At 40.8% G+C, this 27,409-nt stretch overlaps 2 protein-coding genes and 1 long non-coding RNA gene across 9 annotated transcripts; 1 reads left to right on the forward strand and 2 right to left on the reverse strand.

Annotated features, from left to right (window-relative positions):
* The first annotated feature begins 527 nt into the window (after nt 1–527).
* rassf4a (Ras association domain family member 4a) lies at nt 528–26,534 on the forward strand. 7 transcript variants are annotated; one of them, XM_068326844.1, is made up of 12 exons: nt 528–625; nt 7,923–7,991; nt 8,131–8,206; nt 16,686–16,792; nt 17,276–17,355; nt 22,293–22,459; nt 22,826–22,927; nt 23,003–23,054; nt 23,155–23,276; nt 24,007–24,104; nt 25,014–25,146; nt 25,230–25,611. In XM_068326844.1, exons 2-11 carry the CDS (start codon nt 7,939–7,941, stop codon nt 25,144–25,146), a joined length of 990 nt encoding a protein of 329 aa, XP_068182945.1. In that variant the 5' UTR covers nt 528–625; nt 7,923–7,938; the 3' UTR covers nt 25,230–25,611. The 7 variants fall into 7 exon arrangements, with proteins under 7 accessions (XP_068182945.1, XP_068182948.1, XP_068182947.1 ...); XM_068326847.1 differs by having other exon boundaries at nt 25,066–25,146; XM_068326846.1 differs by lacking the exons at nt 25,014–25,146; nt 25,230–25,611 and adding an exon at nt 25,625–26,534.
* LOC137603962 (growth-regulated alpha protein-like) lies at nt 3,652–6,494 on the reverse strand. Its single transcript, XM_068327848.1, has 4 exons — nt 6,423–6,494; nt 6,119–6,248; nt 5,955–6,038; nt 3,652–5,259 (listed from the first exon to the last, which is right to left on the reverse strand). Exons 1-4 carry the CDS (start codon nt 6,481–6,483, stop codon nt 5,151–5,153), a joined length of 384 nt encoding a protein of 127 aa, XP_068183949.1. The 5' UTR covers nt 6,484–6,494; the 3' UTR covers nt 3,652–5,150.
* LOC137603408 (uncharacterized) lies at nt 11,617–12,693 on the reverse strand. Its single transcript, XR_011037278.1, has 2 exons — nt 12,524–12,693; nt 11,617–12,268 (listed from the first exon to the last, which is right to left on the reverse strand). It is a non-coding gene; the product is annotated as an uncharacterized lncRNA (long non-coding RNA).
* Nucleotides 26,535–27,409: the final 875 nt, after the last annotated feature.

Genomic DNA, 27,409 nt, shown 5'->3' on the forward strand with positions numbered 1-27,409 from the left:
ATTTGATTTTCTGTGCATGGACATAAACATTTCTTTGTATTATTTGCAATGCTTTGGAAAAGTTATCACGTGTCCAGATATTCACAAGGCAAAAAAAATGGAAAATAAAATGAACACAATAATATATTAAAACTTTATATAATACAGCTTGTAACAACAAAGTCAAGTATAACACATGATAATGCCTCGGGTACTAACGCTAGGTTAATAACAAGAATGAGAAAAATTAGTAGTTGTATGTATATCGTCCATAATGTATATATGAAACGTCTTTAATGTATTTTTTTTATTTATTTATTTATTTATTTATTTATTTATTTATTTAAATTACAGTATTCTTCTGATGGTTGTCTTTCTTGAAGCTGAGGCGGTAACGCAGAGGTATCCGCACCTTGATGACGGTAAAACGAAAACAAATCTGAGACTGTAGGGACCGCCCACACTGAATGCTGATTAGCTACGATATCTGAGATCGGTCTCCTATTGGATAATCCTCCTGTCGGTTTCGTCTAGCAGCTCATTATACCGTACGGCCGGGGAGGCATGAAGACCGATAAAGGGACGACAAACAGGATACATCATTGTTGGGATATACGGAACAAGACGGAGGACGCGTCCTGCTATGGTAAATTCACTTATTTCTAATTCACTTATTTCTAATTATTTATCAATTGATCGGGAAACAAGAAGTGATAAGGAGAAAGTGTCCACACGAACCGTGCGCTCTCCAGGTGTCAGCAGATGGATTGAAGTTGAATTTATATTACAAATGGTGTGAATTCAATGTATGTATGTTTAAATGCTGATATGGTGATGACTTTTTATGAAACCTCCTCCTCTAGTCCGGTCTGCGTCAGGTTACTGCTACTTTTATAGAACTGGGTGTCTTAAGAGTAATAGCTGGTTTTTCAGCAAGTGACAGCCCATTAAAAGTCTCTGTGCAATGTGAGTCTGTAAATGTTGATTTATTGAGGGGAAATGCAAATCTGGCATAGTGTGCATCTTTTGGAGCTCCCCTGGGCTTTTAGTGCGTGAAAATGGATTATAGTCGGGCGCAGCTGCCAGAAAGTGCGATAATTGGACACGAATCTTGCGATGATCACAGCAGTTAACTTACCTGCAGTGTAGGTTCTTTGTTCACTGAGGGACCTCACACTTAGAGGCAGTGGCTAGTTTAGTGTAATTTAGATGAGAAGAGATAGATAATGTCCATACACAGGGATCTAAGCGTCACCGTGTGGCTGTGGTGTCTCCTGAATAATTGATTATATAGGCAGCAGATTGGAGTGCTTTAAGTTATGGAATATTTATACAGACATTATTATGTATGAATGTATCTGACAAACAAACAGTCCATCTCATTATGCACTGACGTTGTCAGCCATTAACTTGAATTAAAGGGGTGATACGCAGAGGTCACTCAGAGTTACTTCTGTTGCCCTGGAAATTATCATAGAGGAGTTGAAAAACAATAAATATTTTATTAAATAATAACCACCAGTTTGTCAAAAATGTGTAAGCATGTTCTTCTTTTGTGTTTGGTTTTCTTTGTTTTGCTGAATTTCCACCCCACCTCCCATTGGTTGCTTCCCAGACAGACAGACAGACAGACAGACAGACAGACAGACAGACAGGCGTCATTGTGGTCATTTTGTCTATTTCCCTTTTTAGTGTTAACTATCACTGCTCATGAAAGCATTTTTTCCTGACTTAACTTCTGTTTCAGGGAATGTAGAAGAATCCCTTCCTATGTACCGGAGACCATTCTTGGGAAAGATGTCACTTGCTTTAAATACATGTTATCAAATTAACTAAGATTAATCTATTAATAATGTGTCATAGATCAGAATGAAATCTTCATGGAACAAGATCACCCATCAATATGTGCTCTGATTAACAACCTTTTTCTTTGTGTGTGATCGGATAATGGAATGAAACTAAATGGAGGATAATATAACCAAATAATAAGTCAACCATTAGGAATAAATGTGTTTGCCATCATGCTGGACAACAGACTGGGATAGCAATTCAGTGAGATGGAACACTGCTGCACATAATTATTCAGCCACAGGGTGGCAGCACAGCACAGAGTGCGCATAGGGTTAAGTTTGTAGAAAAGATGAGAGTTTAACATGCTGCTGTCTTTAGTTGTAGTAATAATAATAATAATAATAATAATGAATTTGATTTATATAGCGCTTTTCTGGACACTCAAAGTCGCTTTTTTACAGATGATCCATAATTCATTCACTTGTCATTCGTACTTTGTGATGGTAAACTACATCAGTAGCCAAAGCTGCCCTGGGGCAGACTGACCGAGGCGTGGCTGCCAATCCGCGCCTGTGGCCCCTCCGACCATCACCGGAACAATCACACACAATCACACACCGGCGAGTGCGTCACTGGAGGCAAAGAGGAAAAAGTGTCTTGCCCAAGGACAATGACAAATGACAAGACAAAGAGCTTTATTTGTCATTATACACAGGGATGGTACAAAGAAAGTGAAAGGCCAGATGGAAAGTCGGTCTAGAGCCGCTGCACCCTGGGTGCGCCGCCACTACAGGCCAACATGACCTAGTATTCCATAGATGCATGTTTTTCCTGATAATGGGGGGAAACCGGAGAACCTGGAGAAGAACCCATTCAGACAAGGAGAGATGATGCAAACTCTTCACAGAAAGAGTTGGAAATGATGGGGTTTGAACCCCTGACCTTCTTGCTGTGAGGCAGCAGTGCTAACCATTACTCCACTGTGCCGCCTAAAAAAAAAAAAAAACTAAGAGGGAGTGGGAATGGAACTGCTGATCCCTGAATCATTGGACAACCTGCTCTGCCACTGAGCCACTGCCATCCCAGGTCTTTAATCTCGGCAATTTTCTCCTAGTTCTGTCAACAGAGTATCATATTGCCAGATTAATATATCAGCCTTATAGTCTAAAAACATATATAAATACTCAAAATAATCTCATATCACATTACTTCAGATAAATACAATATATTGACACTAAATACAACACCACTTTAAAGTTTTACGTAGAAAACCCTACTGTAAAAGTTGGTACCAATCATTTGCCATTCATGATGTACATTTTAATGTTAGTTGGAGAAAAAAAAAGATTAAGCAAATATGCAGTTTTTGTAAAACTATTAGTTGTTTTTGTCAACCTTCTGTCTTGGCTGTTATAAGAGAAGATGAGATACTTTCTTTATATTAATAACTCGCTAAAAAAGCCCCCTAAAATACCTGTGTTTACTCTGCTACTCTGCAACATACCTTCACTTTCTGTTTTGAGTTACACTCTGTTAAAAATTGAGTAATCATTGCTGGATCACTGCCAGTGTTCAGTGAGTCACAGTGAAAGTGTTTTAGGTGCAGGTCCAACTTTTCTCCAGAATTGTTTTAGGCTGGGTGGTAAGAGCTGCTTACTAAGAGTTGTGGTTGTTTTGGTTATAATGTAACCAAATTAATATAATGCACTGTAACTTAATAACTTAATATTCATTCATTCATCTTCCAACCCGCTTAATCCGCTAACGCAGGTCGGGGGATAACTTAATATAATATAACTGAATGTAACTTAATTATAATGTAATATAATTTAATATAATGTAATCATATTTCAAGTAAAGTGACCATAGGAAGAGGGTTACTCAAACTGCATTTATTACACACTACCACAGTGGAGTACCAAGTGGAGTACCATGCCTTAACAATGGAGGGGGAAACACAGGATAATACATACTTTTGTTGTTTGTGTGCAGTTTCCCGCTGGAAAATACCAAGATTTTTGTGAAATGCAGAGCAAAAGGAGTAAAAAAAAAAAAAAAAAAGTACATACTGTATGTATTTCCTTTCTTGAGTACTATCCTGTCATATGATTTACAAGAAATTTCAGAACCGATATAAAGCAGGTTTATAAGCCATCATAAAAAAACGACTCTCTGATCACCGACATATGCCTTCACTCTGGGCTTTGTCAAGAGTGTTGTGAAGTACATACTAATGTAGAATTATTGTAGAATTAATTAAATTCCAAAAACCAAACCTTTCATGAAAATTTAGATTTAAATTTGTTGTACATGCATCTTTTTGTCAATTTAACAAGTTTACTGAGACAACACAGTACTCTACAACTTTCACTGATAATGTTTGAGAAACACCACTATCATTCCACAGCCATCCTTGAAGTATTTTTGTGAAGTGAGGGTGGTTGACCAGAAGCTACATGTCTGACTCTCATCCATCCCCGTCAGAATAGAGTGATTGTGTTCATCCTCTCAGGCTTGATTTTCCACTAACATGTCACATTTAAACATCTCTCCCTCAATAATTGCCTATTATTTTTAGATGTGTTTTTGACGGGGGTGCTTATTTATTTTTGCATACATTGAAATGTTTCACAGACCAAATAAAAGTTGACAAAAACATTAGTTGGCCGTTAAACTGAACTGCAGCATTAATAACACCTCCAGTAAATGCTGTCTCATCAAGGGGTCTCCTCTGTAGAATTTATTATTTATGCTTTCACATTAAAATACAACACACAATTGTCCTGTTTTCAGTTTGAGGTATTTGTGCAGATGATAGCAGTGAGACATGTTTACTTTGTACTATTACTGAAGCTGATCCCGTGGGTTAACTTAGTTCCCATATCCTGTGAAGGATTTAATCATCTTTCCCACATCCTTCCCTTCTAAAAATAAGAAATATGTTTTAAAAAAACTCAAGGTAACAATGTTGTACTGTTCTATTTATTTATAAAAAAAACAATGAGTGTCATATAAAAATAAATAGCCACCTAAATCTCTTCAGTTAGTTTTTCCAGCTGCATACACAGAACTACACATAACATGTTAACCATTAAACAGTGTTTGAAGACTAAAAGTGTTAACATTTATTACAAGCCTCCAGGGCTTACTGTCCAGCATTACATCAGTCATTTGCACAGGAAAATAAAGCCTGAGACTGCTGATCAATAAAAACAGTTTGATTTACAACCTGAATGATCGCCTCAGACATTTATTGCAAGAAAAGTTGTAGTGTGCTGGATTTTTTTTTAGCAGTGTTTGGTAGCCTGGACCCCTCAGTATGGCAATAATGAGCACATACACACTTCTCCTCATTCACAATCATTTGCCAGATTGATTGACTACTGGGAATTGGGTCTTCTGCTTTGCCCCTGGCTCCTCTGTCGAGAACCTCTTCCTCTCCTCCTCCTTTTCAGACACCGCTTCACATCACGACCCAGCTTTTGAGATCTATGAAATACACGCAAAAGTACAGAAGTTTAGCTTGGAAGAAGGACTCTGAAAACTTACATCATGTTGAATAAAATGAGCCTCCACTTAGTCATAGATGATGACGCACTAAAGAAGTTGGATGTTGTCAACATCAAGTGTGTGAAATGTTTGCCCTTTAAGTGTGAATCTGAAGCAAACAGACTTTTTTTTAACATTTCAAATCCAGATTCAAATTCAAGTTTTGCTTAAACCTGGAAAAATAAGAATCTTCATTTGTATCCTACATTTTTGCATACAAAGTTGGATACGCTGAGAATGGACAGCATGAAGACATATAAATGGTTTGTAAGAAAATATGCTAGAGCCACTAACTGATTATTTTATTTTATTTATTTGATGTTATTTTATTCCTCACACATAACAAATCAGGTGTAAAAAGAGATAACCTAGTTCCTGTAACAGGTACTTTGTTGGGACAAGAACTGTTTTAGAAAAAAAGAAAAATCTGCTGTTGGCTGAGATTGGTGGGAAACAAATCAAGTTGAAAAACCAGTTATGACACTTTGTCCTGTTAACTGTCTTGTAATAACAATATGGCTGATGTCATGCACAGTTATCTTTTTAAATCTGAACTGACTCAGCTTTAGGGTCTCTTATCTTTACAGGACCCTAGCAGAAGTAAGTTTTTATGTCTCAAAAATCTGTCCTCTCACCTTTTCCAGCAGTGAATCAACTGCTTGCCCAAAGGTGCCTCTGGATCCAGACACACCAGGTTGTTATTTCTCCTCAGTGTCACGCTAAAAAACATGTAAATACACACATTAAAATGAGTTTCCTTTACAAGTGTGCATTTGTGGCTTCAGGATCTGGTACTGACATTACTGTAGCCTTGTTACACCCGGGGGTTTTCGGGTACACAGTGAACTCTTTGGGTCGTGCTCTGATGCTCCGTTGCGTCTGTGGACACAAGCATCTTCCCGGCACAAACGTGCTGTCTGACTCTCTCACTGCAAGGACGCAGCAACGGGATTTCAAGTTAATTCAATACAATGCCACATGAGCAGAGATTTCTACAATGCCATATGCCATGAAAGCTTTTCCCAATTAAAAAAACAAAACAGATTCTACACAACAACAACAAAAATAGAAAGTATAGCCAGAAAAGCTTTGAAAAGTGTTACCTGTGATCAGTACCAAGCACAGGCCCAGGAAGGCAAGCTGCCAGATGGACTGAAGATTCATGCTGGAGAACGGCTGACTGTCACTGAGACCCAGAGCCTCATGCTGCTTTTATATACCTTTGCTCCTCCCCCACAGTTAGAGCTGGGCTTTCCAAACCAGGAAATTCCCCGGAGCGCTTTCCCTCCACAATATCTTCACATGAATCAGGATGCAAGGATCAAGGACTTTGTTTCTTTCACTTTCTTAGAATTTAATATGACTTTCTTCACCTTGTAGTAAATTTATTATGCTAAAAAATTACTCTAGTGTTGAATTTTTTTTCCAAAATGTACCCACAGAGATGGCTGACTTGTATTTCCTGTCATTATTGAATATTGATTACAAATCAGAACCCTGCAGTGATTGGCCTTGTTTAAGACAGAAGTTATAGTTCTGTTTTGTTTTTGTCCAGGCTTTGTCCTTGTTGTCACTCTGGGTCCACTCACTCTGTCACCATGTGATTTATATTAATTCATTGTCCCAGCTTTCAACAATGTAGTCCCTGAGAGTAAGTGAGGCTGTCTGTCAAAGGAAATCCTTCTTAATGTAGACTCAGTCATTATGTTATAGAATCTATAACAAATATTTATTATCTAGATTAGTGGTTCTTAACCTTGTTGGAGGTGCCGAGGCCTGCCGGTTTCATGTGCTCATATGCTAATTTAAGACATAAGTATATGTTTTATATGTGTATTTAATTAATTGTGCTTTAATGTCACCTTTTTCAAAGAACAAAACCAAGACAGTGCATGAACTCACATAAAACGACCTATCTGCTAATCAGTGACTTCTGCTGTTGTTATTGAGAGACCAGTTCAGATATGTGTGGCTTCACCTTGGCAAAAGTGTTACTCTGATGTCATTTTCACAGCAAAGTCTGTTGTTGTTGTTTTCCATGCAGCTTAAAGAAGTGTTCCTTTATTTTTGCCAGAGCCAGACTAGAGTTGCTCAACTTGACATCGCAAATCATGCAGAACGCTGACTCCCATCACATTCCGTTATACGGTATATGTAAATTCACGTTGCACATATTCGTCCGACCACTTTCTTTTTTTGCTCAACATAGTTACTATGACTTAAAATATTAAGAAAGCAATCAGATGACGTACCATCATGACAGGCATAAATCGACTACTGATTGTGCAGAATCCCATGTAGTACAGGTAGGCTAATCGATGTAGCGTCACGTGATCACCTGCAGCCAGTGACGGCAAAGGGGGGCGTGTCATCACAAAATGACACGATGTGTCAAACGTAAACTGATTCATGTATGTTCGGCAAAAATACCCGACAGAATGTGTCGGGTGTTTTGTTGTGACCTCCGTCTCCACCGAACCCCTGAGACCGACTTACCGAACCCCTAGGGTTCGATCGAACCCAAGTTAAGAACCACTGATCGAGAGTCTAGATAATAAATATTTGCTCTTCATGTCTCTCATCTTTCATGTTTTCTGCCACAGCTGGGCTGTGATCATAATGAATGATCATCAGGACTGCGTGAAGCTTAGTGAAGGGAAATTTATTTCAAAGTAAGTCCCTTTATTTCACTCTCTCCACAACAATTAACTCAATCACAGCAGTGATTACGTGTATCAGATTTCATCATTGGTTGTACTATGTGAGTGATGGGCGCTAATCTACTTTTTATGGTCTTGTTTTGATATTCAGATCTGACATTTTGTCACTCCTAAGGACTTACAACTGCTACCATGAAGGAAAAAATTTCCAGCTGATGACTCGTGAGGTGAGCAAAGAGCTTCATCTTGCAGGATAGGAAACATTAAATAGTTAAAGAAGGAATGTTGACTTTTCCCTTACAGCTTGTTGGATCGCAGGATTTTCAGCCTTTTGAAATGGACTCTAAATTAGAACTAGTTAAACAAACCACCACTTAAAATCAGATCATTAGGACCAAAAATGGCTTCCCGTGGCTGCAGTATGGAGCACAGAGTTTGGATTCCTATCTTATTTTCCACTGTGCCGAGTGGCTGACAAACCACAAACAACACCCCATTTTAGTTGACTTAAAACTGGAACTGGAACAGTTCCATATTTTAGTCATATACACTGACCACGCAGCATGTAACTGCTCATTCCCACAGTAAACATTGTGCTGTTGTGGTGTGTTCTGCTGTTTGCAGACATTTGGGTATTTATTTGATAATGATTCTCTGAGTTTTATGGTCAGGAGTTCCCCTTGGTGTTCAACCAGCAGGTTTTTGTGGGAAAGACTGTGTTTTCATGTTTGTGTGTGCCCATATGTGTTGGGCTCAGTGGTCAAGATCTGGGCCCCTTTTCTGTCCCCCCCCAGTCAGATCCACTACATAATCTCACTCTGGGAAAAAACCCCCCACACTCACAGATATAGTATTGGCGCAAGCAACATATGGACAATAGACTGGCATTCATGTTCGCTGACATTATAGGATTTACATAACCCTTACCCTGAGGCCAAACATCCATCCATCCATTTTCATGTAGACGAGACGGCCGCTATTGTCCTGTCTACAACCACTTTGTGGGTCTGCTCCAGGTGGCTGGAGGCTGTTCTAGCTGACTACAGGCGAGAGACGCACATCGCGGTAAGGTCAACCAATGAACTATAGAATGGCTTCAACCTCTTGAAAGATTATAACACAGATGTTTAATCTCAAAAGACTTCTTAAATACAACTTGAATAAATAAGTACAAATAACTCTCCTCATTAAAGTCATACATAAAGAGAATAAATCAACATATGTGTTATTTCTCCTAAATTCTCTGAATAACTAGATAAATCAATCATGTTCCTTCAATAAGATACGAGTAGGTTCAGTCCATACATACTATGTGTGTGTGTGTGTGTGTGTGTGTGTGTGTGTGTGTGTGTGTGTGTGTGTGTGTGTGTGTGTGTGTGTGTGTGTGTGTTATTCCTCACGTGATATCATATATGTTCCTCAGGTTTTTTTTAGCAGTAACGATATCAGTAGAGTGTTGATGTGTGTAGTTTCACTAACATTAAGATAAAGGATTTTGCTATATATTGAGAAAAAACAATTTACAGTAGCTATTTATATTTATACAATAAATAAAATGCTGCATTTGCTGACAAAAATAGCATTAGCAACTTTTTGGTAGATTTACGACAGAATGTGTGTTTGATCGTGGTGATGTCTAGTCATCATATGTCACAGATCAGTGATCAGGATGAATTTTAAAGAGCTTCATTTTGTAAAATTCCTCATTCTAGTTTTTTTCAATTGGCATGATTTAGAGATTCGACATAGGTGATTTTGAAGGCCAGAGGTTACTCAAGATGAACTCACTAAATCCACTCTTTTGTGGATCTTAGGGACTAGACATTACTCAGCCGTGGCATTCTTAGGTTAAGAGTCAGCATATGACCAACGTCATTTTAAAGGACTACTATAGATTTCCAGAAAATGCACTGACTGTGTCAATACATTTACTGGGAAACCGTCAGAAAGCATGCTATATTATTTCCAAATAATACAGTGGATTTTGCTTTTGAATATTTTAACAGTTCACCCAAACATTACAGTTTAGTCAATTCCTTGTGATGTCATTGGAAAGTCAGGCTTACTCAACAAAACATTTATGGAGCGTCACAGCAAAACAACTTTGTAACATTCCCCTAAAGAAGTGAAAACAGATGTCGTAAAACTTAAAAAACATTATCCTAGTTAAAAAAGTAACAGACAAATTACTTTGTACGGCTCATCCAGAGTAATCCAAGACCCTAGGTTAGAGTTGTGTCGGATTTATGTTGGATGTGTAAGGGATGAGGTGGTCCTTCAGGTAGTCAGGGATGTTGCCATGAGTGTACTGGTAGGTGATGAGAGTGATCTAGTAGTGTATTGTGGAGGTGATGGGGAGCTGTTACAGGTTATGGAAAAATGATGTGATACACATGAAAGTATTCAGTTTCAATAGATGTTTAAACACTATGTTTTTGAATCTAATTAAAGTCAAATGGTCGATTCTAGTCTTGTTTTGTGAACTAGAACTCCTCACCACACTTAGCACAGGCAGGCAGTGGGTAGATGATGGTTACATGAACTTTTGCTAAACTCTCTTTAAAGATTCTATGTGGAGGAAAAAAAGAAAGTCAAAGAGGCGGTTGATGAGGGCATACAGGTTATTAATAATATATTTGGGAACATACACCATAATAGTCCGCAGGTACTGTCAGGTGAGGTGTGCTGTCATGTCGGGGGTGGAAGTCAGGTGGTGTGACTTGGAACACCATTCACACTAAACAAACCCTGAAATGTCAACAAGCTGTAGCATGTGATGAGAGTACAGGAGCAGTAGCTGTAGCAATGCCCCAGGTATACGTATATTTGTTCATCTGTCTGTCTGTCTGTCTGTCTGTCTGTCTGTCTGTCTGTCTGTCTGTCTGTCTGTCTGTCTGTCTGTCTGTCTGTCGCTATTTAAATGTTCAGACAGTCCCTTACTGTTTTTAATGCTCTTAACCAAATTTTATAAAATTATCTGAAACATTAATGGTTTCAATAAATGAACACTGAAGCCATCTGAAGACTCGGTGTGCTCTTCTCTGCTTTGAAATCCTAAGGGATCTACTACTGTATATTTCAGTTCTCGTGAGGCCCTGCAGCATCATCAAAGTTCACTAGGTGGCAGTAAGATTGTGATTATTGAAGCTTTAAGACTTCTTCCAAAAAAAAAAAGTGAATTTTCTATCTTCATACATTGGTGGACATATTGTTCTATGGATGCAAACCTGGAAAGAGCACTGGGATTTTATTTTGTGTTTAAAAATTTTTAGTTTTTTAAAAATTCACAAACCTGCCACTCATCCCTCTCATGCTGATGGTATCACCAGCCCCTAAGTCATGTATATTGTCATTTACTGATTCCGTTGCTTATTTTTTGTTGTAAATCATTAACATTACCCATTACTATTCATTTTCCAATTTAATTCAGTTTTTGTTACTTGTTTGTAGTCATGTATGATTGTATGCAACTGTGTAAGTATCAACAGACAACAACAAAGTCTGGAACCAGAAATATTTTCATTTATGTTTGAGTTCTTGAGTAATTATTTGTTGTCATTGTTTTAAATACTAAACTTGTACCAAAAAATTCAGCTTTTTTTCCAACGCAACTTAGATGTAGAGAAACAGCATAAAATAAACTTTGTCATTTGTTTTATTGGAAACGCATATTTGACATTACAAAATATTAAACAGTATAAATGTGTAGACTTCTGTCTTCACTAATAAAAAAAAACCAGGCTTCACTTTCCCCACAATCCTTTATGTTCACATAAAGCATTGTTTCCTTCTTCAGTTCCTTGCATCCTTTCATTGTGATATTCCTCTGAGGTGCCTTCAAGTCTTCCCACAGCAACAATGCCTCTGTTCAAGTCCTTATCTGTCCAAACAGCCAGTCTACAGGGTCTTGCCCCGTTATTCTGACCTTGAAGTCTTTTTCTCTGTCCGTCTTGAGAGAAAAATCCTCGGCGCTGTTTAGACTCAGACTGTATGGGCTGGGAGTCCTTACTGCACGGGGAGACCCGCGAGGAAGAAGTGAAGGAGAGGCTGATAGTTTGAGCTGAGCCTTTGAGAAATGTCGCAGCCTTGGGGACCTCTGGAGTCTGACAGGGCCACAGCTCGGGGCTGCTGCTGGGCATGCAAGTGCCTGGATACTTGTCATGTAGTCCTCCAGCGATTGCGAGCTCTGGGTAGATTGAGAGGATGAGTGATGTACAGGTAGGTCCTCCAGCGTCTCAGTAATAGTGGGTAAGTGAGGCAGGGGCAACAGCAACCGTCTCCTCTTCATGCTGCAGCAGGAGAGGAAAAATCTTGTTTTAGAACTGTAAATATTCTGTTTTCAGTTTGTCAAGGAAAAATGTCTGCTACAGTGGTTGTGTACATTGCTTGAAATGTATGCTGTTAACTGTGATTACCCTTCTTATTTAATAGTGTGAGTTAGGAAAAAGTAATAATTGTCAATAAAAATTACATTTTAATATGATAACTCCTTAAAAAAGAATAGCTGATAATCAAGAACAAAAAATGAGTACAAGCACTCCTACCTTTGGTAGCTGTAGTGGTGAAATACAGAGTGAAACAAAGTGATGTGTTATCCGCCACGCTCAGTATGACTGAATCTCAGAGCACGTATCCAGGTTTTATAGAGACGTAGGAGGCAGAGTGATTAAGCACCCAAAAATAGCTCTGCTGACCTTACTCACATCTCCGTGCATGTGTGTGTTTGTGTGTGTGTGAGAGAGAGCAAGAGAGAGGGTGTGTTCGTCCTGTTCAGGAAACTTCAGGAGTGGCGGGTGAGTGAGATTCAATGGGGCAGCTGCAATGAATGTTTGTATTACATAAACAAGGAAGCACAGCAAGCTATTGACTTCATCTCACCAACTTCCTCACACACATATTCATTACTTAGAGTCCAGAAAGCATGAAAAATCAAATTATCTTCATAATTACCAAAAAAGTCATGAGGCTCATCAGACAGTTCTTATGTCATCTGCTTTCTGTGTCCTCATTAGCCACATGCTCCGAGATCAAGAGAACACTGGAATCTCCATCTGAATTATCATCTTTAGTCTTCAGCAGTTTCTAAATTCTTTCATTCACTTTCTTGAAGATGAGATGATTGCAATCAACTTATCTTCAGCTACTTATCCGCCTTGCAGTTGTCAGGTCTGCTGGAGCCTATATCAGTTGGCTACAGTATGAGTATGAATGAGGAGTGAATGAATAATGGATACAATGTAAAGCGTCGTTGAGTGTCCAGAAAAGCGCTTTTTAAATCTAATCCATTAGATTAGAACTTCCTTACTGTGGGGCAGCAGCGCTGGTCACTGCACTACCTGGCTGCCCAATTTCTAAATTAAGCTTGATTTAAAATGGATTAGATACATTCTTGATGGTTATCTTAAATTGAGTAAACACACATAGCTCCAAGAAAATATTTAAATTTGAAAAATAAGTTAAGATGATCTATAGGTCCTTCTCAAAAAATTAGAATACTGTGATAAAGTTCATTATTTTCTGTAATGTACTGATAAACATTGGACTTTCATATATTTTAGATTCATTACACACAACTGAAGTTGTTCAAGTCTTTTATTGTTTTAATATTGATGATTTCTGCAAAAAAGTAAAGAAAAACCAAAAATCCCTATCTAAAAAAATTTGCATATTTCATCCGACCAATAAAAAAAGGGTTTTTAATACAAAAAATGTCAACTATGTGAAATAATTATGTTCAGTTATGCACTCAATACTTGATTTGGAATCCTTTTGCAGAAATAACTGCTTCAGTGCGGCGTGGCATGGAGGCAATCAGCCTGTGGCACTGCTGAGGTGTTATGGAGGCCCAGGATGCTTCGATAACGGCCTTAAGCTCATCCAGTGTTGGGTCTGGTGTCGCTCAACTTCCTCTTCACAATATTCCACAGATTCTCTATGGGGTTCAGGTCAGGAGAGTTGGCAGGCCAATTGAGCACAGTACTACCATGGTCAGTAAACCGGGGAGGTCCGGTCACCTCTTCTTTCCCACAGACTTCCCTCTGAGGTGCCTTGATACAGCACTCTGGGAACAGCCTATTCACCTAGAAATTTCTTTGTGTCTTGCCCTCTTGCTTGAGAGTGTCAATGATGGCCTTCTGGACAGCAGTCAGGTCAGCAGTCTTACCCATGGCTGCGGTTTTGAGTAATGAACCAGGCTGGGAGCTTTTAAAAGCCTCAGGAATCTTTTGCAGATGTTTAGAGTTGATTCATTGATTCAGATGATTTGGTTAATAGCTTGTGTAAGGTACCTTTTCATGATACACTAATTTTTTGAGATAGGAGTTTTGGATTTTCATGAGCTGTATACCAACATCATCAGTATTAAAACAATAAAAGACCTTAAATATTTCAGTTGGTGTGCAATGAATCGAAAATATATGAAAGTTTAATTTTTATCATTACATTATGGAAAATAATCAACTTTATCACAATATGCTGATTTTTTGAGAAGGAACTGTACAGAGGGGAGGTTAGAGCACTGGCTTCTTGGTACCAGGGTGCTGTTGCCCTCTATGGAGTATCACTACACATGTATAGGGGTAGGAAGAAGTTCTTCAGAGTTCATGACCCACATCGCCCCAGTCACAAGCTGTTCTGCCTGCTGTTCACGGACCAACAATACAGCAGGTTTTGATCCAGCATCAGTGGGATCAGAGACATCTTCATTCATGAGGCCATAAAACTGTAGAATGATTCCACCTGCCTTAAGGAATAAAATGAAGTTATACTCTTGATTGATTACTTGATGAATTCTTTATTTGGCAATATTTTTGAAAAATTATGAAAAGAGTACTTTGTTTTTCCAAATTTTGAACAAAACACCATTTGTTAAGGCGGCACAGTGGCGCAGTGGTTAGCGCTGCCACCTCACAACGCGGCGGACCCGGGTTCAAGTCCCGCTCTGTGCGGAGTTTGCATAATCTCCCCGTGTCTGCGTGTGTTCTCTCCGGTTTCTCCAGCTTCCTCCCACCTCCAAAAGCATGCGCTTCAGGTTGATTGGCCGGTCCAAATTGCCCGTAGGAATGAGTGTGTGTGTGCATGGTTGTATGTCTTTGTGTGGCTCCGTGGTGCACTGGCGTCGTGCCCGGAGTGTCTCACGCCCTATGCCGCCGAGATAGGCTCCGGCTCCCCGTGACCCGCTGCGGCGGATACAGCGGTGGTAATCCGAAGATGACTGACTGACCATTTGTTAAGTTGATGTGTGTCTTAACATTTTGTCATGTCAATGCGGTGCATTAAATTACTTGATTAAGAATGCTACAGGGTAGATTGAAACTGGAAGTATGTCAAATGAGAATGCCCTTCTTTTATTATTGTGTTGTTTAAAAGTGACTGAGATCATGTCAAGGACAAGTTTAAAATACAGGACCCAAATGCAGAGAAAACAGAGGACGGGAAAGAAACAAAAACTTTAATAAAACTACAGAAAAAAAGAAATAAAAATCCAAAGTCCAACTTAAAAATCCAATAAATTCACAAAATAAAATTAATAATATTAATACAGTCTAATAAAGCACATGAATGAATGAAGGAAAACCACAGGAAAAGTAGCTCACAGTAAAAAGTGCAGGAGGACACATGGACAAAAGTGCAGTGAAAAGGAAAGCATGAGACAGAACACAAGGAACTTAAAAAAAACAACAACATGACATCTGTCAGTATTTATATGGACAACATCTGTTTGGATAACTTCCACTGCATTCTATTGAATCAGATTGGACAGACTGATGATATAACAGCTATTTTTGATAACAGAAAAGTCAGTCAGTCCCAAGAAACAGTTATGGCCGTGTCAGATTTAACCCAGTTCTGACACACACAGACACACACACACACACACACACACACACACACACATACACACACACACACACACACACACACACTTACACAAACACACACACACACACACACACACACACACACACAAACCTTCTCTTGTGTTTCTTGATTATACAGCTACAGATGAAATATTGTGCTAGATTTTTGTTTTCGTTGTAGTACACAAGTGGTCATTGTAGAAAGGCAAACACATCTGTATCAAAACTTTGTAACTGAAATCTACATAAACTTAAAATATATAATTATATACAGTATATTGTAGATGTTATTGCACATGAAAATTTCATGTCTAATTTTTTACATACTACCTTTTGTATCACACCTCTTCAATTTTAATTTTTGTAATCTAGGAACTAGTCAATATTGTTCTGCCTTCATATTTATACGTGAAGGCAGAACAATTCACGGTCAAACTTTGAAGCCCTGATTTTTTTCTGTACCAACCATACGTACAGCTGGTATGACTGGTCTCTTCTAAATTTAGCTTCTGTGTAATCCAAACGTGTTTCCCTGCATGTATGTGACCAGAGGGATCAGTCTCTGTTGTCATTGCTGCTGCCTTCTCAGATGTGACTTCACCCCTATACTATATAAATAAATAAAAAGGCTGGGTCAAACCTAACAGCGTTTCTCCAAGAGGAGAGGGGACACTATGAATGCTGTGGTTGCCTGTTCTTGCACGTACACCTGATACTGACTCACCGTGGCAAGCAGCCAACAGGATTTCCCCTATGACCATGAGAGTTGATCATTATTGTTATCCGTGTGTGTGTGTGTGTGTGTGTGTGTGTGTGTGTGTGTATGTGTGTGTGTGTATGTGTACAGGAAGATGGAGAACTCCTTCTCGAGGGGTTGCTGAACATCTACTGGGGTCTACGCCGACCAATCAGACTTCAGATGTATGATGACAATGAAAGGTTCCGTCTTTGCAGGTTTGACATGTTCCAACATGATACGCACTCACTTATGGATGGAATGAATCAGATGAAAGGTTCCACCCATATTGATATTTGCTCTAAACATCGAGAATTAAAGTACATTTTCTCCGACCACGCAGACCATCTCAGTTGTCATTTATGTCTCAGCTGCCACTCAAAATTTTGTGACCACATCTTGCACAGCTGTTACCAAATTGCCAAAATCTTTGAACAGACAAATAGAGACACATATAGGCTTATGTATGTTGTAATCAATGATTCAGAACCAAACACTACCGTCCTGACACACACAGGTAAACACATACAGAGACACAGAGGAAGTGAACAAAACCGTCCATTTTGTTAGAGCTGGTAAATATGCATGTGCATAGTAATAATTATAAAAAAATAATGAAATTGATAACTGTAATAACAATAAGAAGTATTTTAAGACTCATGGGTGTTCATCTAAGTATATGTTCCTTTGTATTTCCGCAGAAATGACAAAGCTTCTCTTTCAAAAGACTTATCCTTAGAATCTAATAATAATTCAGCTGGCAGAGAGGCGGAACAAGCTGGTGAGTAACAGACACGTGTCTCATGTCTCACCCCAACGTCTTGAGGATTAATGGTGGCTGCACATGCTGAAACAGATTACAGCTTGACATGTGCTTCATTCAGCGTTTTCCATTGGATCGGTTTGCTCGCTTGATGAGCACAGATTACCATAAGATGCCATCTAGATCAGATAGACCGACTTTGGCAGTGATATTTTAAGCAGCTTTGTCACCTGCTGACATTTTGTGAGTGTTTTTCTAGACCACAAACATTTGTATGTATTTGCATTTTTTTTACTTATGCAAGCAAGAAAATTGCTGGGAGTGTTGCAATGTTTGGTCTTGTGGTAATCTAAATACTGTCTCAAAAGATATTCATTTTAAGTTAGTCTCAAGCTCTAAATTTATAGCTAAAAGAGAAAATCAATACTATGTACATTATTTTCCGCACTATAAGGCGCACGTAAAAGCATATGATTTTCTCATAATCCCCTAGTGCGCGTTATAATCCGATGCGCTTTATATATGGATTATTATTAATATTAGTATTAATATTAATCCACCCCCACCAACAATCGTTGAAGAGCCAGACGGGTGTCAACGATGGTCGCTGGAATGTGAATAGCACCGACCACACCCCACAGGGTTTATAAACTGGGACATGATCAGCCACCCTCAGAACTGAAGAAGTCTCTTGGATGAGAGAAGAAACGTCTTCAAGAACTTTCTTAACGTCCAGTGGATTGACTTAAACAGCTTTTGGATAACCATGACCTGGATGACTGAGAACCTACACAGGCATGTTAAAAACAAAATCACTGAAAAAAACCCGGCAATCATGCCGCACTACGCCACCAGGGGCAACCTCACAAGGTATTCTGGCCCACGCCCCCTAACAATGGTAGTTATGGGGCATCACCGAAGTGGCGGCTCTCACTGACCTGCTGTCTGACGGCAGAGGAGCACCGGTGACGATAATGTAGTAAAACAAGGAACTTTCAACAATTCTATTAATAAAGTTTGACCGAGTGACTGATCTCAGTATTCCCCAACCACTGTGGCGCCGGAAATAACTCACTTTAAAGGTAATTGGTCTTAAAAATGCCATTGTGCTGTCATCTTGATTCTAGTGACGGTCCATTCTATTAGTTTATGGAAACACACGGAGAAAATGGCATAAAGGTGAATGGAAGACCCTCAGAGCTGAACTTCCAGCCTTTTCTGAAATTTCAAGAGCAGAGTCACTGCTAGACAAAGGTGCCAACGGGCGTGCTGCATTGATATACAAATGTAGTTGATAGTTCTGGGCGGGTGGCGGAGGGACACATTCAGGCTTGTGTATTCTGTCTGCAGCGACGTGCAGTGAGATTCATGGCGGTGAGACACCGACGTTAAAGTCAGTTCTAGGAGTAAAACAGCGTCATATTTGCCAGTAAATTAGCAGCCTGACATTAAAAACTACTTAAAAAATTGTTTAGGATACACAGCAGCAAATAGCTGCACCTCAACAATATTTAATTAATAAACAAAGACGAACGTCGGAGTTTTAATATCTGCTTTGAACTTCAGATCAGGAAATAATCCGCTCTGTTCGAACTGAGTGGTCCACTCATAATGAATTTAAACAGTTGTTAATGTCAGGTTTTTTAATATGCGTGTTGACTTCTTTTTAAGATGGCAAAGTGATCAAGTGATCAGGTTTCCTTGATGAGGCTCAGAATGGCTTCATTGAAATAACAACAGGGCCGTTCACAGCTGACTAAACCTAGATAGCCTTTTGACTCCGCCCCGGAATTGCCACGGATCCGTGAACCGGGCCCGGAATGGAGTCCACTTGCACAACGCGACGGACCTGGAGAAGGCAAGGACCTCGGACCAAAACCAGACCAGGCGCAGAGCCGATCTGAATCCGTTCATGAAGCGGCTGACCCAGTGCTGCCCCGGTCAGGCGCGGACCCATTCCAGAATTGTTCATGAAGCGGCTCATCTGGCCCAGATCCTTTATTCAAAATGGTTCATTTGGCCATAACTAGCAATAGCAATATTCAACATCAATGTTGTACTGAAAAAGCTTGAATACTTGACCAGCCTGCCCTTATTAATACTGTAGATGGAAAAATGAAACGCAACCATGAATTGTATCCACAGCATTTTACTTCCAAGTCTCTCTGGGCAATCAATAACAAAAGAATATGATTGATAATCATGATAGGAAGACATGAAAACCAAACATGACAACATTGCTTTAACGTGGAACTGGTGGGTCCTCATCTGAAGTACCAGGACGCCTCTGGAGTTCCCCGTCAGCTGTGAAGGTGAACCACCGAATAGGTCATGAAACCAACAACCAGATAGGCTACTGGAACTCAACAGGGCCACGCTAGCCGGCAGTCAGGAGCATCCAGAAGCCATCACCCGAAGAGCCACTGGGGGCACCGAGAACCACGTAGACCCAGGGACCCAAAGGAGGCAACGGCCGCCACCGCCAGGGTGCACAGGACAAGCCCAAGGGGCACGGGGCAAGGAGGCCTCCCACCACCACCCCCCCACTCCATCACACCCCCCAACCTCCCATCCCCATCCACCATGCCCACATCCCGCCCACCCCCCCAACCCCAGGAGACAGGAATGCCCCCCGCAGCCCAAGGGGTGAGCCGCAGTGACCGGGCGACATATGACCAACCCCCTACATAGCCCCCCCAGTCCAAGTATAGGGTCTTGCAACCCCACATGCCCGTTATGCCTGCGGGCAGACCAGAGATAAGGGCCAGACCAACCCTCCAGATACGGCAGAGATCCCCAGTGGGCCGCAAGCCCCCCCGCACCACCGCCCACAGAGGAAAGCCGCCACACCGAGCCCCGCCTATAGCCCAGGTCCATCAGGAAACCGATGGCGACGCCATCCAACACCCCAGCACCCAGCAAAGTAAACCGACCACTGGCCACCAACCATCAATTCCCAGCCAACAGCGGCGGCAAGGCACATGCCACAAAGCCGACCTAACGTGCCCCACCTGATAGGCCAGCAGGTGAGCCATGCAGCACCCATAGGTAAATGGGAGACAGGGTCTGCAGGGGAGAAGCCAAGCCGGCCAGCAACCATCCCACCCCCAAAGGCAGCGATGACTCCGTACCATCCAACCACCCCCGCACCCACGGGCCATCCCCCCGCAGCCCGACCCCCAGGCCAGGCCAGACGGCCCAAACACCGCCCCATCATCAGCGCCGCAGCGCCACACCCCCGGTCACCATCGCCACGCGGCGAATCAACGGCCACTGCCGACAACTGGCAGCCATCAACAACCATCCAGCTGCCATAAAACGTCCGCAACCAAGCCCAACTCCCCAGTAGCCCAAGCCGAGCCGCAGGCCCAGGTCAAGCAGCCCCTCCCCAGCCATCGGCCCCAGAGGGCCGCCCCCCACCAGAAGCGCCATGTTATGTGGAGTCAACGCTACCCTCCCTGTTAATATGCTTCCTCGATCCCTGACGAGGAAGCAATCTCCCAACCCTGTGCTCCTGTGCTATCTAGTGTGGTATGTGGTGCATTAAAAGTCTAAAGGGAAGCCCAGCGCTGTCCAGATTACTCCAAACATCGCAGGGCCCCCTCCAAAGTATGTGTGTGTGTATGTAGCATTAAAATTGGAGGATGGGGGGGGGCAAGTGAGGCATATATGGGGAGGATGCAGCGCCCTAGAGCACTGTAATCCGCCCCACAACCATGCCCACTGCCCTCAACCCCATCATCGATCAGCTCATCATCATCGGTATCAGGTGCTATCTTGGTAGGGGCATCCGCTCTGCGGATCCGCCTGGCATCCGTACCGAGTCTGCTGTATGACGGTGCGCAGCCCGCAACCGGGCCATTTCTTGTGCGCTTCCCAGAAGCGGGTGAGACTCCTCGGCGGAACTGCCCATATTAAGGGCGGATATGCCTCGGCGTCAGGTGCAATGTGGGATAACTTTCACGTACATGCTCAACAAAGTGTTTGCGTGTCCTTGTTCACACACACTTGCTGCTCATCACCGGCACCTTCCCTAAATTACCTGTGTTCCCTCAATGGAGGAAGTCAGTAGTGCTCCATCTTGTGTATAAACCACAACACTGAACACAATGGCAACTGCTCGGTTACGCTGCACGCAACCGGCCCGGCTCCTGTGCACATCCCCAAAACGACTGACACGGGCAGATTCGCTCGGCATTCGCTTTGCGGTTCCGCCCGGCTCCGTATCGAACCCGCTGTATGACGGTGCGCTGCCCACACCCGCTCCGTTTCCTGTGTGCTTCCCCAAAGCGAGTGATCCGCCGAGGCGGAACTGCGGGTGTTAAGGGCGGATCCGCCCCGGAGTCGGGTGCTGTGTGGGAAGGTACTCACAGTCATGAATGCTCTTGCTAGTGGACGGATAGCGCAACTACAGCCAATATTTTTTAAAATCTCTTTTCATATTTTTTATTATATGCGCCTTATAATCCGGTGCGCTTTATATATGGAATAAATGATAAAATAAACAATTCATTCAAGGTGCACCTTATAGTGCAGAAAATACTGTGCACATATATGTTACAAGACACACAGATTAGCCTAATATTGAGTGTTTTTTCTCATAATATAGACAATGTTTTACAATGATAAAGACTATTATTAGGCCAAGTAAATCAAGTTCAAAACAAACTTACTTTATAGTACAGAATTAGAGTTCATGTGATTGTACATGTTGTCCTTCAAACATTTGTGTTTATTAGCGCTAAGGGTCACATAAATTAGGCCAGATAATAAAAGTTCCTAGAAACTGAACATCATGAGTGTTTAAAACTACATATTAGTCTATCTGCGTATAATTATCTTCAGATGTTCTATAACTCAATTTTAAAGTAACTGCCACAAAGACTACCTGACATGAAACTGGCTCTGAAGCGTGCAGTTCTAGTGGCATGTATTTGTGTGCACTCATCCCGTAGGTGACATGGGCAGTCAGGAGGAAGAGGACTCTCCTCAGCTGCTGAGGACCCGGAGTGATGCGTCCTTCATGCAGATTCAAAGGAGGTCAAAGACACATACTGCCGGTGACTTGCAGCGCTTGCGAACACACAGGTTCTCAATCAACGGCCACTTTTACAATCACAAGGTAGAAAAAAACAGAGCATGCATTGTTGACACATGTCTGCATGTGGAGGCACAGAAATTTCCTGAGGGAGGAGTTGTGCTGGTGCTTGAGATTCATGACAGATTGCCGTTACTGACCCTCTGAGTATGAGGTTGCACTGAGATTGTTTGAGCTATTCTCGGTGACTGTATGTGTGTACTGTTTTTGAATAGAGCTGCAGCTGCAGTTTCCTTTGTGTTTTACATTTCCTGTTCAAAATGTCCAAGGCATTCTTATTCAGGAATTCCCACTCAAACTTTGGAGTCAAAAGTGTTGATAAAGCAATGTTCCAGTACACTGTTTCCGCTCTATTATGGATTTTGGCATTTGCGTTTCTCCTGCTTCCAGACATCTGTATTTACTCCAGCCTATGGGTCTGTCACAAATGTAAGAGTAAACAGCTCCATGACAACAACACAGGTCCTCAACCTGCTGCTGCACAAGTTTAGGGTGAGCAGTAAAACATACAGTATATTATACTTAAAGTAGAATTTTCACAAGCATTATGTGTCTGTGTCCTTCAAGGTAGAGAACAAATCTGAAGAGTTTGTCCTCCACATGGTGCATGAATCTGGTGGTAAGATGTAACTTTCATGAGGTGGTGTCATCAGAACTTTCATTTTGGAATATTTATGTGTCCCATTCGAGATCAATTGTTTTCTTGGTCGACCTTTCAGAGAGAAGCAGACTAAAGCATGATGAATACCCACTGGTGACTCGTGTGCTTTACGGACCCTGCGAGAAAATATCCAAGATCCTCATCACAGAGGCTGACTTAGGAGAGGAAGTCACATACGATGTGAGTTTGAGTCATGACTATTTCTATTCTCTAAGCTTGGTCACAATACATGAAAAACAAAATTGTGCATTGTCCTCCACATGATACAGTACATCAGGCCACTTGGAGGGCATTTAGTAAGCTAAGGAAGCATTTGGTTTTTGAAATCCAAGCTAAGATGAGCATTAAGTATTTTCTAATTGTACTGACTTTTATAAATAAAACCCACCTGTTTTTAGGGAGCTTTTCTTGATTGGACTTACTTGCAACAGCGAAACAAGCAGATAGAAGATGAATGAATGAATGTATCTCATAATAACTAATTCAATAATGTAAGTGATGTTAAGCTAAGTTCATTTAAATAATAAAACAAAATAAACAATTAGTTGCCATTTTGATTGGCTTTTTTCTGGTCAGGTATTGAAAGAACAATGCATGGGCTGGTGTTTTTGAAATGGACTCTGAGTAAAACCTGATGATCTGATTATCCAGAAAAAAAGAAAAACTGAGCAAATGTTCTAATAAAAAGAAAGTCCAATTTGACACTGTTATTGTAAACTATGTGGCTGGCTGGCTGACTGGTTAGTTGGTTGGTTGGTTGGTTGGTTTAACCTCTTCATTAAACATGCCGTCTAACAGGTTCCTATTAGTGCCTTTTGGACAAATTACACGTAAAACATTTTAGATGCCTGTACATGATAATCAACAATGTGTGTCTTGTTCTTAAATGTTGGAGTCTTCTTCCTTGCAGGTTGCCCAATACATCAAGTTTGAGATTCCTGTCTTAGACAGCTTTGTAGAGAAACTTAAAGAAGAGGAGGAGCGTGAGATAAACAAACTAACCAAAAAGTAAGTCAAGAGTCTCTCGTCCAAAGGAAGCAGTTACAAAACTCCTTCCACAAAATCACATGTTTCCTTATGTAACACCAATGTCTCCTGACAATTTTTATGAAGGGCCTTCAAAGAGGACAGTGTTTGTTTCATATGTTCATTACTCAATTTGTGCCACTGTGTAATCATCGACTCATATGACTGATATTTTTTGGTCTTCAGTCCGACTGTTTGTGTCTGCATGCATATTTTACAACTGACCATGTACACATTCACTTTTATTCTCAACAAAAAGTGAAAATCATCCAGGAGTATTCAATGGAATACTGTTTACATTTTTAGCTTAATTTTCTTTGTCATTTGACCATACATAATCCATATAAACACAGCCATAATGTTGCACTTGTTTTTTTAAAGTTTCACAAAGTTTCATTTTGAGCAGGAACTGGAGAAATCAAGGTCTTGAGGTTCTAATTTGAAGAAGTTACTGGTGATGTGTTGACATTGAAGTTGAATGTTTTGGCAGTAATGAGACAAGACAAAGTCAGGCAATTTTTTTACATAGTAAAACATTCAAAGGAGATCAGAGAGCTTTACAAAAATGCAGACGTAATTTACAAATGTGACATTGAGACCATACTTACAGTGGTTTGCAAAAGTATTCAGCCCTCTTGAACTTTTCCACATTTTGTCACGTTACAACCACAAATATAAATATATTTCATTGGAATTTTATGTGAAAGACCAACACAAAGTGGCACACAATTGTGAAGTAGAAAGAAAATCATACATGATTTTTTTAAAATTACCAATAAAAAACTGAAAAGTACAGTGTACAAAAGTATTCAGCCCCCCGAGTCAATACTTTGTTGAACCACCTTTTTCTGCAATTATAGCTGCAAGTCTTTTGGGGTATGTCTTTACCAGCTTTTCACATCAAGAGACTGAAATTTGTGCCCATTCTTCCTTGGAAAAAAAGCTCAAGCTCAGTCAGATTAGATGGAGAGCCTTTGTGAACGGCAGTTTTCAGATCTTACCACAGATTCTCAATTGGATTTAGGTCAGTATTTTGACTTGACCATTCTAACACATGAATATGTTTTGTTTTAAACCATTCCATTGTAGCCCTCGCTTTATGTTTAGGGTCGTTGTCCTGCTGGAACGTGAACCTCTGCCCCAGTCTCAAGACTTTGCAGACTCCAACAGGTTTTCTTCCAATTTCCATTTCTGGATGATGGATTAAACAGTTGTCTGTGAGACGTTCAAACCTCGGCAAATCTTTTTATATCCTAACCCTGCTTTAAACTTCTCCACAACTTCATCCCTGACCTGTCTGATGTGTTCCTTGGAAGTCATAATGTTGTTTGCTCCCCGATGTTCTCTTAATAAACCTCTGAGGCCGTCACAGAACAGCTGTATTTGTACTGTATTTGTGAGATTTCACACAGGTGGACTCTTTTTAGTCATTAGGTCAGCATTTGATCATTCAGGAATCCTCACACAACTTCTGAAGGCAATTAATTTACTCACCTCTGCAGGTACAGTGCTCTGAGGGCTATGATTCAACGTCAGCTCGACTGCAGAGGGCACACCAGTGACAGAGCATGAGTGTGTGTGTGTGTGTGTGTGTGTGTGTGTGTGTGTGTGTGTGTGTGTGTGTGTGTGTGTGTGTGTGTGTGTGTGTGTGTGTGTGTGTGTGTGTGTGTGTGTGTGTGTGTGTGTGTGTGTGTGTGTGTGTGTGCCACTTCTTCACAAATATCATGACTGCTGTAATATTTGGAAATCCAATCTTGGCCTGAATCATCCATTTAACCAATCATTGTGACATTATATTAAATTAATCCAAATATTGTGATAATGGGGCGGCACGGTGGCGCAGTTGTTAGCGCTGCTGCCTCACAACACGGCGGACCCGGGTTCGAGTCCCGCTCTGTGCGGAGTTCGCATGCTCTCCCCGTGTCTGCGTGGGTTTTCTCCGGGTTCTCCGGCTTCCTCCCACCTCCAAAAGCATGCGCTTCAGGTTGATTGGCCGGTCCCAAATTGCCCATAGGAGTGAGTGTGTGTGTGAATGGTTGTTTGTTTCTATGTGGCTCCGCGGTACACTGGCGTCGTGCCCGGAGTGTCCCCCGCCTCACGCCCTGAGACAGCCAGGATAGGCACTGGCTATTCATTGGAAAATGAATGAATGAATGAATTGTGATAATGACATTAATAATTGTATAAATCAATAAGATGACCAAGAGGAAGAAGAAGAAGAAGAGGAAGAACAAGAACCGCACGTATTTACCCAGACTTCACTTTTCTTAGGCATGATGCTGTCTCTGTTGCCTTTAAGTAACCTGAAGGTAGACTCTGTTGACTCTACACAGCTCAGCATATATACTGTTGTGTTATTGTGAAATGGCTGTAGTCTGGTCTACAGGGAAAATAAATGTCCTCTGGTTCTTCCTTAATGTATTCACTGGGTTTCATTGCAAAATGTACTGTAGGCTCCTGAACACTTCAAAAACACTTCGCCTGATCATACAATTAGATAGATAGATAGATAGATAGATAGATAGATAGATAGATAGATAGATAGATAGATAGATAGATAGATAGATAGATAGATAGATAGATAGATAGATAGATAGATAGATAGATAGATTGATTGATTGATTGATTGATTGATTGATTGATTATTTATCTATTAATATTAGAGTATTAATATTAATCCCGGAGGAAATTGTACATATCCATATTAAATTCATTTGCAAATCTGTGTGTTTGTATTTATCAATGTGTGAAATTCATTCATTCACTCATTTTCTGCCGCTTTATCCACCATAGTGGGTTACGGGGAGCTGCAGCCTATCTCAGCTGGCATAGGGCTTGAGGTGGGGGAAGTTCCGGGCACGACACCAGTGCACCACGGCAATGTGTGAAGTTCCAAAATTATATCTTATATAAACAGGCCATATCTTTTTTTAAGGAACTTGAACAACCCTTTTATGACCCTTTTATGTTTCATTACTATACAATTTGATATATAGATGACATTATGAAATAACATATAGTACGCGGATACAGCGGCAGAAAATGGTTGGATATTATGTTGAAAAAAGGTAGTTTTCTAGCTTCTTGGAACAGATTAAGACCATTTACATTATTTGTAATGGGAAAAATATAATTGGAATTCAAACAAATCGGTATTCAAACAGCCTTCCAGAACGAATTGTGGTCGGAAACTGAGGTTTGCATGTACTTAATGTTAAGTAACTAAATTTATTACTTATTCAAGTTCCCAACCATAACAGCTGCACAGAAAAAAGGATGTGTTTTTG

Source organism: Antennarius striatus, chromosome 11 (genome assembly GCF_040054535.1).
Source record: "Antennarius striatus isolate MH-2024 chromosome 11, ASM4005453v1, whole genome shotgun sequence".
Taxonomy (NCBI): Eukaryota; Metazoa; Chordata; class Actinopteri; order Lophiiformes; family Antennariidae; genus Antennarius; species Antennarius striatus.

Excerpts from the sequence above, each read along its gene's own strand:
- LOC137603962 (XM_068327848.1), bottom strand. The coding sequence starts at position 6,483 with ATGAATCTTCAGTCCATCTGGCAGCTTGCCTTCCTGGGCCTGTGCTTG. Across the intron at positions 6,249-6,422 it reads GTGCTTGGTACTGATCACAG|TGAGAGAGTCAGACAGCACG; the intron begins GTAACACTTTTC and ends GCGTCCTTGCAG. Across the intron at positions 6,039-6,118 it reads TGTAACAAGGCTACAGTAAT|CGTGACACTGAGGAGAAATA; the intron begins GTCAGTACCAGA and ends CATGTTTTTTAG.
- rassf4a (XM_068326843.1), top strand. The coding sequence starts at position 7,939 with ATGAATGATCATCAGGACTGCGTGAAGCTTAGTGAAGGGAAATTTATT. Across the intron at positions 17,356-22,292 it reads CAGAGAGGCGGAACAAGCTG|GTGACATGGGCAGTCAGGAG; the intron begins GTGAGTAACAGA and ends CTCATCCCGTAG. Across the intron at positions 24,105-25,013 it reads ATAAACAAACTAACCAAAAA|CTTTTCACATCAAGAGACTG; the intron begins GTAAGTCAAGAG and ends TGTCTTTACCAG.